General features: G+C 41.1%; 1 protein-coding gene across 3 annotated transcripts; it reads right to left on the bottom strand.

The window, feature by feature from the left end:
* Positions 1 to 31: 31 nt before the first annotated feature.
* Positions 32 to 10277, bottom strand: pex5 (peroxisomal biogenesis factor 5). 3 transcript variants are annotated; one of them, XM_084556161.1, is made up of 16 exons: positions 9988 to 10277; positions 7754 to 7910; positions 7610 to 7648; positions 7320 to 7437; positions 7045 to 7191; positions 6773 to 6857; positions 6260 to 6350; positions 5859 to 5981; positions 4298 to 4381; positions 3870 to 3989; positions 3493 to 3636; positions 3300 to 3370; positions 2638 to 2859; positions 2368 to 2533; positions 2120 to 2277; positions 32 to 1266 (listed from the first exon to the last, which is right to left on the bottom strand). In XM_084556161.1, exons 2-16 carry the CDS (start codon positions 7865 to 7867, stop codon positions 1020 to 1022), a joined length of 1929 nt encoding a protein of 642 aa, XP_084412287.1. In that variant the 5' UTR covers positions 7868 to 7910; positions 9988 to 10277; the 3' UTR covers positions 32 to 1019. The 3 variants fall into 3 exon arrangements, with proteins under 3 accessions (XP_084412287.1, XP_084412289.1, XP_084412288.1); XM_084556163.1 differs by lacking the exon at positions 5859 to 5981; XM_084556162.1 differs by lacking the exon at positions 4298 to 4381.
* Between the last annotated feature and the right edge of the window lie 4 nt (positions 10278 to 10281).

A 10281-nucleotide genomic window follows, 5' to 3' on the forward strand; every position in this document is an offset into this window, starting at 1 on the left:
CCATTTTGTTCACTAACTAATTAAAAGGAAATGTACAGATGTTTGGAATCAAAGCTTTATTGCTGAATATTATATTAAACATTGCAGTCAGGATATAAGTAGCCTGAAAACAATTATAGTGCATCAATTATGTTACAATACACAGTATGGCATATAGAAGTATTTTACAATGAAGCAAATAGTTTTACAAGAGCAATATGAAAAGAGAAAGAGAAGAAGGAGCCCAGAGAAATCATTCTCAATGACATAACAGTTAAATGATTTTATCATCCGATACATGATTAACGTCCCCCACCCAAACCCAACACGCACTCATCATAACAGTAACAGTCCCGCTGGTTGTCAGTTCATCGTCCTGGCAGAATAATGATTACTAAAAAATTAAATAATGTATTTAAAAAAAAAAAAAAAAACTGCAGCACTTTTGACTTGTTTCTACTTTGAACTGGCATAATCCTTCTCTCAAGAGCACTTTTGATCAAAAGAAAAAAAAGCACACTCTTTTTACTGTCACAGCAATAATGTACCTTTAATCTACATTAAATGCATTGAGTATGGACTGTTAATGAAGACCGGGAGAGCACTGAGTGTCATAACATTGCAGGCTACTGAGTACAGAACGAATCGACTCATGCTTCTTCTTGTTTATTTTCATAAGAACTAATTTCAAGTAAATGAAGGTGACGTTCGTTGAAGCCAGTTGTCCATTCAGAGGAAGAAATGCGAGGAGGGCTGAACATGTGAAATATGATGACATGACTGGAACACTACTGGCTGCTTCTCTCCAGGTAGAGACTAATACTGCTTGAAGTCATTTAAACACAGATTAACCACATGATGATGATGATGATGATGATGATGGTAAATAATTCACAGTGTCTTCCTCTGCCATTTCTCTCTAACCTGTACCATGTCCTGTTTACAGTCACACTCCCTCCTATCTGCTGCATTCAGTCACCCAAACATTTACCTCCTGGCAAACCACATTCACACTCAATGAGCTCTCCTCTTGCTCGTCTTCATTCAGTCCCACCCTCCACCTCTCTCTGGCAGAAATGAGCCAGCAAGGCATCCAAGTCTCGCCGGTCGGCTGCAGCGTACAGCGGGCTCTCTCCCATCATGCTTAGAGCCATGCGCAGCGTGGACCAGATATTGTCAGACATCATAGTGGCTGCAGCACCTCCAGGCCCCCTCGCAGCTCTTGCTCCATCTCCTGCGGCCTGGCGCTGTAGAGACAGAGCTTCGAGGAAGTGCTCCACTGCCTCTCTGCAGATGAAGAACGAAGGAAGATTAGTATGTACATCTGCAGCACTTTAAGATTAATATGAACTGACAACTCATAACCGGTTATTATATATTAAACAGAATTTATTAATTACTTTAATCCAAATAGGTTCATAAACTACACTTGACCTAAATAAGAGATATATTTAAGGCAACATGATTAAATAAAAATGAACACCGTGGCCTTAGTGAAGCTGGCATAGCTGTTCTAGTTGACCAAATTAAAATTCAACAGGTTGCAATAAAGTCACACCTCTGTGTATTTTCAATAACTGCCACCTAGTGGAAGTAAAAACAACTACATCCTACCAGGTGCTGTCAGGTTATAATATTAAGCCAAGTATAAAAAGAAAGCAGAATCAGGTCAACATCTACTATTCCTATCACTGAATCTGAGACTGACACAAGTGTATCTGGCTTGCAAAGTGATGCTAAATATGAAAAGTACAACAGAGTGCCTCTGTTCACAGTGTAACAGCTTGTGCATTGAAACACAGGATCAAATAAGCATATCTTTTGAGTGATAAAATCTACTGCAACTGTTAAGTCTAGATCAGTTTCACTTTCTCATGCATTAGTGCACGTGTTGACCACCCATGGAATATTTATTATTCTAATTTGCTTCAGTGTAATTACACACAATTACAGTTACTACAGGAACATGAGTTCACTTCTACTGATCCATATAATCACAGCAATTCTAGTTTTGGATAAGACCGGACCCCTGGACTGGTCAACTCCAAGAACAGATGTCAAATACAGTAAATATCTAGTCACAGTGAGATTATAATTACATCGTATTACATATTTCCAAAACAAAGAACTGCTCTCTCACCTATGTGCTCCTAAATTAACACAGCTGATTCCCAAATTATAGCGACTACGGATGAAACCTGGCTGCAGTTCCAGAGCTCTCCTGTAAGCAGCCACTGCCTCCTCTGAACGGTTTCCGTTGGCTAGTGTAGCACCCAACTTGTTCCACAACAGGTAGTCCTTATGGGAAATGAAGAGATGAAAGAAAAGCTCAGAAACTGTGAGACGGATTTAGGACGTTACGATCTCAGCACTGGATTCCGCACCAACCTGTGGAGTGACTGAAAGAGCAGCGCTGAAACAGTCCACCGCCTTGTCATACTCTCCACTGAGGTTGAAGAGGACTCCCAGACCACACTGCAGCTGAGGGTCCACCTGGGAAGGGTCAGAGTTGGCTGCCCGCAGGAACAGGGTCTGGACATCAGTAAACAATGATCTGTGCAGAAATAGCAACAGGAAAGAGGCAAATAGAAATGTTATTTTAGCATTACTGGAAACTGAATCTGCATATTCTGTTTTAAGAATGTTTGAAATACACACTCTGGCAGCAGTGATCCGAACCTCTCCCTCTCCTTCTCCTTTTCTCTGGCACCGTCTGTTTGGCGTTCACGCTCATTCTGCTCCCACACAGAGCGGTATTTAGGATTGTGCTTTAGCCAGTCACGGAGAGTCTCACAGGCCTGCCTGTGCAGCGACTCATTAGTGAAACTGACAGCCAACGCCATCAGGGCCGTCAGGTTGTCGTTCTTCAACTCTATACACCTAAGGGGGCAAGAATGACAGCAGAGAGAAGAAAAAGTCAGACCGAAATAATAGGATTTAATTCTGTTTACAGCTACATTTGCCACAACATCTTTGGCTGAAACTGTGGAAAGAGAAGGAACTGGAAAAGTGGAGAGAACAAACTTGAGTTATAAGATTGAGACACACTCATATCGATCCTTTGTATTTTGATTTTTGTATGTATTATATGTACTATTTCAAAATTCGTCAAAAAGTATTGTGAATCAAGACTAATTCTAACATAGACAGATACCGCGACTCTCGTGCATCATATTGTTTAAAATGTTTTTTGTTTCAAAGAAAACTAGTGAGTAGTCAGATCTTCTAAAATAACTAACAAAGACGCTCTACATACAGTGCATATGTTGTCTCTACAAAATACATTTCTCAACTGGTATTTTGCAATTCTGACTTCTGACCTGCGGAGGGCGCTGATGGCAGCAAATTCTTGCTCATTCTCTGCCTGGCAGGTTCCCAGATATTGCCAAGCCTGCATTTAAATGAAGAAAACAAGCTCACACACACTACAGGATATTTTCACTTTTTGTACTATTTCTATGTTAATTATTGACAGGATGATCAAAGACGAGATGTTGAGACCACATGTCTCACCAGCTGGTTGTCTGGTTCCTTTTGTACAGCACTTTCAAAGAACCGTACAGCACCAGGGATATCCCCTGCCTCCATCCTCTTTACTCCCTCTGACAGGGGGTCCGGGTGGGATAAGTAGGGGTTGTCCTCTTCAAACTGATATCCCTAAGAGAAACACAAAAACGCAATGACAACATGGACACTGCTAAGAGCATTCCTATCAGTATGGTTCCGACAGAGACTCAGGAATATTAATCAGGTATATGAATAGCAGTAACATATTGTATGCAATGTTTTTTTTAGACATAAAGGACAGCTGTATGTGCACAAATGCTGAAATCCTCTAAGACGGATAGTTTTTCTCCGCCGACTCCCATTCTGATCAGGCTGACAGCTACCTTGTCATAAGAAGAGCTGAGTAGCTGATCGAAGTCAGACAGCCATGGATGGCTCTCTGCATCCCTCTTGGCCATCTCCTCCCACTCCTGCTGCAGCTTCTCCCAGAAATCCACATCACTCTGACAACATGACAGATACACATCATTACTTCACCAGCTCTCCTCACATACATCATACATCACCCTGTATTGTAGGCATATTTGACCTCTGCTTTTCAAAGGAATCGATTGCACTGAGAAAGACAGTAGATTTAGTTACCTTATCAAGGGCACTTTCATGCTAAACGCTCAAAAAAGTTTTGTCGTCTCTTAATTTTCCATTTTTAAACCTCAACCTTCCTGGACACAATGTGATTTAATATCTACGTAACCAGTTAATATACAGTACTTAGTTGAGGGTTTTGACTAGTCATAGATTCTTGTTTCACCTCTACTGCAGCTTTGGCTTGTTGAAAATCTGGTCCTGATGTAGCAAACTCGTCTACCCAGGCTTCAGCTGACTCCTCTGACACCTGAATAGCAATGAAGAGCAACGGCATGGTTGACAGCAGGCTGTACATGCTGGTTAAGAAAACTGTTATCAGAGTTGAGGATGATACCACTCAAACAGGAAAAATATTGAGGAAAGTGAATGGATAGGAGGTTAAGATGAAAGCAGAGAGAACACAGGAAAAGCTAAATTTCTCCTGCTCCTTCTTTAGTTTTCTTCTTAATTCTCTAATAAAACAGACCTTGAGCAAAAAATTATTAAATAACAAACTTAAACATAAAACTACAGCTAAAAAGAAAAAATACCTATCGCTGCCACGACCACAGAGGTCCTACCTGCCTGACGACTTTGGCCCACTGCTCTGCTTGTTTAGCTTTAACTTTCTCAGTCTTCTGATTCACTTCTTGGGGTTCCAAGGGAAGAGTCCCTCCCCCCGTCTCCGTCAGGAACTATGGCAGGAGGCGAGGAGGGGTGGCAGTGGGACAATGTTTGGAGGAGGAGGAGGCGATTGGTGAGGAGGTTTTTTTAAGGAGGGGTGGGCGGAGTAGGAGTAATTTAAGTAGTAGGAGAAGTAGATGAATGGCAGTTAATTGAGCGAATGGCAAGCCAAGAGTTCAAAGGCAGGTCAAAAAAATGGGAAAAGTACATGTCAAAGTTAGAGGGCGATGGCACGTGTATTATATATGAGAAACAGGACTGAGGGCTCCACATGCACAGTACAATGCGGAAGGCCATTTCTGCCAAGAAAGCACTACATAGTAAGTCAACATGTGTGACCTTACGAGTCAAACATTTCATGACTGTTTCATTAAGAATGTGTAAATGGGTTTAAATGAGTTACTGATCATTTTGATTTTATTCAACGTTAAGTCAAAATTGTGTCACATGAGAAAACAATTCACAATTCTTAAATCTATACAACAGCAGGTTAAATGTTTGACCTATTGGCTCATAATGTCTTTAAAACCTTTACTTATTGTGCCACAATTCTGACTTGCTGTGAGTTTTATTTCTTAGCTTAACTTTCAATCTGTTTTACTATTCTTGGCAGATAAAGCCTTCCATCATATTGTGATTTTAGGGAGAATTTAGTTCAAATCCAAAATCTGGCGTCAGCCTTTTACTGCCTGAACTGAATGAAGTCAAAGTTATGAAGTTGCCAACTCCAATAAATTCATGAACAGAAGGAAAATTGAGTCAAGATGGGAATGCCCAGAGCTTGGTTGCACACATTAAAAAAGAAATGCACAAGAAGAGAAGCGGACAGTCAAAAGAGAGTCGTCTCTGTGCAGAAGAAATTCCATCTGCAGTACTGTGCAGCCTTGAGATTCATATTTCAGGTTGCTTTTGGGTACATTTGTGGAAAATATTACTCTGCTTCAGATACTGGGGTGGTGAGTCACAAGGCCTATACTGTGCAAATACGGACCAATAGGTTTCCCCAATATACTGTGCACCCGGCTGAAGCCATCCCCTCCTGGGTGGGCAGTAACTCATACCTGGTTGAGGTTGGAGGCCCAGTTCTGAGCCTCCTGGGCCTGAGCTTTATCTGTGAGCTGTTTGTCTGTTCTGCTCTCCACTGTCACACTGCCCTCGCCAATCTGCCTAACGAATCGCAGGAACTACACAACAATGAAAAAAAAAATGACAACAAAAGAAGGATTTACCATTTCTAACTGGTCATGTTTACACTAATATACCACTAGTTTCTTTCCAAACGAACACATTTCTTTTCAAACCAAGACAAAAACCTTGAAACACCACAGCATTAACAGTGCACTGAGGCTGGTCCCATGGATCAGCTCCACAAAATGTTTAAGAAAAAGAGAAAGGATGTGGTGACAGATGTGTACAAAGGAATGACACGTGGCAGTGGCTGTCAGAAAGAAACACTGCTCACCTCTGTGTTTTGTAACTTGGGGTCATCGACCTTTGAGACAAGCTCATTGGCCGTCTGCCTCAGCTCCTCTCCTGCTTGATACTCCTTTGTCCTGTCAGATTAACAATAACAAATGTCAATGTTATAAGATTAGAAGAATCTGTTCTGTTTCACTGAAATAATAAAGGCTGGAACAAATCAATCCAGGCTAAAGGCCATGCTTTGAATTGTTGTTGTAGAGGTCACTACACTAATGTACACTGCCTGTGTAAGGCCAATACTTTGAATTCCTATTCAGACACTTCAGTGAGCTTCAAAGTTTGAAAAAAAAAAAAGAAGAAAAAAAAAATTCAACAGACACATTTGCTCAATAAGAAGAAAACATTATCAAGGTTTAGATTTGCATTCAAATCTGCTTTCATTCGTGTTCCTTTGCTCCATAATTACTGCAGTGTGCCTGAAGCAGTCCTTTACGCAAGCTATTTTTCATTTCCATATATTCAGTGTTCTCCATCCATATCCCCATGCTCTCACCATTCACTTTCTTTGTCTCCCAGGTCACCCAGCCATAACTTTTCCTCTGACTGCTCCAGATACTCCTCTGCCCAGCGTCCAGGATCTAGAGCAGAGGAACAAAACAGGAAGTTTAAATGAATTTAAACACAGGGCATATTCAGCCCCGCATCCGTAAAAGGTGATGACATAAGATGACTGATGATAACTGTAGAAAGTGGAATTGCAAACCATGTGCTCCCAGAACGAAACACAAGAAAGCAAGAAAGAGCCACATAACAAGCACAAAGTACCTGCGGCCTCTGCGATAAACTCTCTCGTCCAATCAGCATCTGCCGCATCACCAAGAGCAGCGAGCCCAGGTGTGGTAGCAGAGTCGGGTCCTGAGAGGAACTCAGCCGTCCAGTCACCAGAAAGGGCCAGCGCAGCCACATCTGGAGCTATGACAAGCAAACATGTGCCGCTTCAGTTGCTGCAAATGGCATTCTGGGTCTGTGTACAAGGTCTAAAGGAAATATCTGAACATTTTATGCAAGACAGATGAGGAAAAAAGTACAATGAAGGTTACCTCTCTGCGGAGCTTGCCTGTAGCTCTGCTGGTCAATCTGCTGCATTTCCTCCAACAGCTGGCCCATGTCAAATGTGTGTGGGGGTCGTGGGGGAGCCTGAAGGAACTCATTCACCAGCTGGAGCAAAAACACAAACACGTTATTACAACTAATCGGGACTATTTCTAATGATTAAGGGCTATGAAACCAAATAAATTACAGGAGCTAAACATGTGAACAGGCTTTAGGGTGGGAAACATTATACAGTACATATAGTATCCTGTAAATGGAAAGGAAAATTATAACTGACCTCTTCCTCAGTTGCGATTTCAATCGGAGAGGGGGGGATCTGAAGAAAAAGTGTTTGTGTTTGTTATTGAGCAGCTGTTTCAAGACAAACATGTAGAATAAAGACTTAACAGATCCCAATCACTGACAGAAACAAATCACTCACTGTAGGAGTTGAGCGGTGCCGCCATGCCCCCCCTTCCTTTGTCATGTGACTGGTCAACTTCATGAGGGGATTGGCTCCCCCACATTCTGCCTCCACCAACTCCCGCATCGCCATGGCAACACAAGGACGAGGCAAACCCAATCAGACCACCTGAGAACTGTGAACAGAACGACAATCGCATCAGATTCTCACTTTATTATTTTTTTTCAGACATCAAACCTTCATATTTGCACTGAAACACAGCTCACGTGATCACCTGAAATAGATTAAAATTGTTAAGTGTCCAATATTGGGTTTGATTTCCAAATAAGATTAAAAACAAACGATACAAGAACGAAACACGTCAGCACGGATGACTCTGTAGAAATTCCCTGTCACGTTTTCTAATTTTCAAAAATAAAAATAAAAATATTAAAGACATCCAGTGACGTTGACCTTTAAATATACAATCTGAAAAGAGATAATTATTCAGTTTAGTGCCAAAGAATAGAAAACTCCAGAAGACATCTCTTAGTTTTACTGACACCTTTAACAGCTGGCAGGCCAAGCAAGGTGATATCTTGAGGCTATGCCGCACAAATAGCCTCATGTCACATAAACAAATTCTAACTCCATCTGCTGCATTCGTGTCTTTTGGTCAACCGTTAATAATGTGGACATGATGTCCCAGCAGGCAGAAGCATTCACCGGATATTTAACTGAACTTGTTCAGCAAGTTCAGAACATTTTTAACCACAACGCTGCCTGTTAAGATAATTTTAGAATAATCAGCATTATACAGGTCCATGGTGCTCACCCACAAATACAGAAAAACAAAAACAGTTTGTTAGGCACACTAGTGAAAATTAATCCATTCTAATACAACTAGGACAGTTGTCATTAAATCTCAGTCTCATGGAGATTGTGGTATTCAGCATTAGATTAACTGTGTTTTAATTTTCTAGGCTATGGGTTTTGTACTATTTTACCATCACATTTCTATTACTTTGACAACCCCATTTTAGTCAGTGAGCTAGGTTAAATGACAGCAAAACTTCTGTGTTTAATTCAATGAAGTTTAAGAGGACCACGAACTACATCCCAAAAAATGATCATACAGTTACGTGACCACCTTTCTAACACTGTTTCAAAATAAACTGAACATGTCTTTAGCACAAAATATCAATAAGCATTGAAAACTTATTGCCATTTTCTTGATCTCTTATTATTTATAACATATTTTCTGATCTACATAAATTTTATTTTTTTCTTGCAATAAATAGAAACTAGTTCGGCTGAATTAACAACCCCTCCTAAAAACTCTGGGTAGGTACAGTATATTGGGACTAGTATTAATGCTACCTAGTCTGCACCATATTTTGTTTATAATATATCTGATGCTCACTCACCTGATCCGAAGCAGAAAGACAATGACAGATACAAATATTATGATGCAGATTCAGTCCCTAAAAGCTCTCTTCACTGACCTATATTGATGTAAGTCCAGGGATGAACAGCTGACAAACTATTAGACATGCTGGCCTAGCCAACTTCTCTAACCTCTCTGGAGGGACAGATACAATCTCCATAATGATCTGCCAGAAATAGAAATTTAATTCCCTGTCTACTCCACTCCCCTCTTTTAATGTAGCACCTAAAGACACCAGAGAAAATATTACTCTCCAGGGGGACTGTCCATTGCTCTTAAGTTAGAGGCTGTAGATGTATGTATATAGTACTTTCTGACTAACAGCTATTGTATTATGATGAGAGTTAAAGTAAGAGGATTAGACATTAATACACACTACTTCAGATAGGCCACTGTGACACCTGTTTATTTACTGATGTGGAGCACGGCTGCATTTTTGTCACACACAAGCCACTTTTACTGCAAAAATTAAGCAATAGATAGGAAAATATTCATAAAAGCTCATCTTTAAATGCCTGAATTTGGTTACCTGCCTGGGAGCACTGAGACAGTGGAGCTTCATGAGGCTAACTGTAGCCAGAAGCAGCGACATTAGCTTGTTGAATTTTACTCTGTTTTACATTTTTTTTATGTAGCAAACATGCTGCCCTTTAAAGTCAAACTGTGGAGATATTAAGAATTAACGAAAGACTGGCTCCCACAAATACCGAGTGTAGCTAGTGCTAGCTAACAAGCTAGCTGCTGTAGGGCCAGTGCAGAGATCATTCCTGTAGCGAGCACCCAGAGAACAAGCATGAATAAACGGGTAGCGTGATGTTCATCTCACCGCCGACAGCTGCAGCTGTAGCCGAACGACAGTCCCTCCTCTCAGGTCTGTCGGTCCTCTCCGTGCCCCTGTCTTCACAGCCGAGTCAGAACAAAACTCCCAGAAACCGTCGGAAACAAGCCGCTGTGTGCTATTAACACTCCTCTTTTATTTACCTTCCCTCTCCATGACCCACAAAACCCTTCACCGATCGCCTACAGTGTCTCGTAACGTAACGTGCAATGCATATTCTCCAACGGCTTTACGTACGAAGACGTCGGTGCGTGAAAAAAATGAACGTAATGAAATGTTTGA

The sequence above is a fragment of the Chelon labrosus genome (assembly GCF_963514085.1).
Source record: "Chelon labrosus genome assembly, chromosome: 12".
Lineage (NCBI taxonomy): Eukaryota > Metazoa > Chordata > Actinopteri > Mugiliformes > Mugilidae > Chelon > Chelon labrosus.

Bases quoted from the DNA above. Each gene is read 5' to 3' on its own strand.
- pex5 (XM_084556161.1), bottom strand. From the start codon at position 7,867: ATGGCGATGCGGGAGTTGGTGGAGGCAGAATGTGGGGGAGCCAATCCC. The intron at 6,858-7,044 runs GTACTTTGTGCT...CCTCTGCTCTAG, and splicing joins GTTTATCGCAGAGGCCGCAG to ATCCTGGACGCTGGGCAGAG. The intron at 2,534-2,637 runs GTGTGTATTTCA...ATTTCTGCACAG, and splicing joins TTCGGATCACTGCTGCCAGA to ATCATTGTTTACTGATGTCC.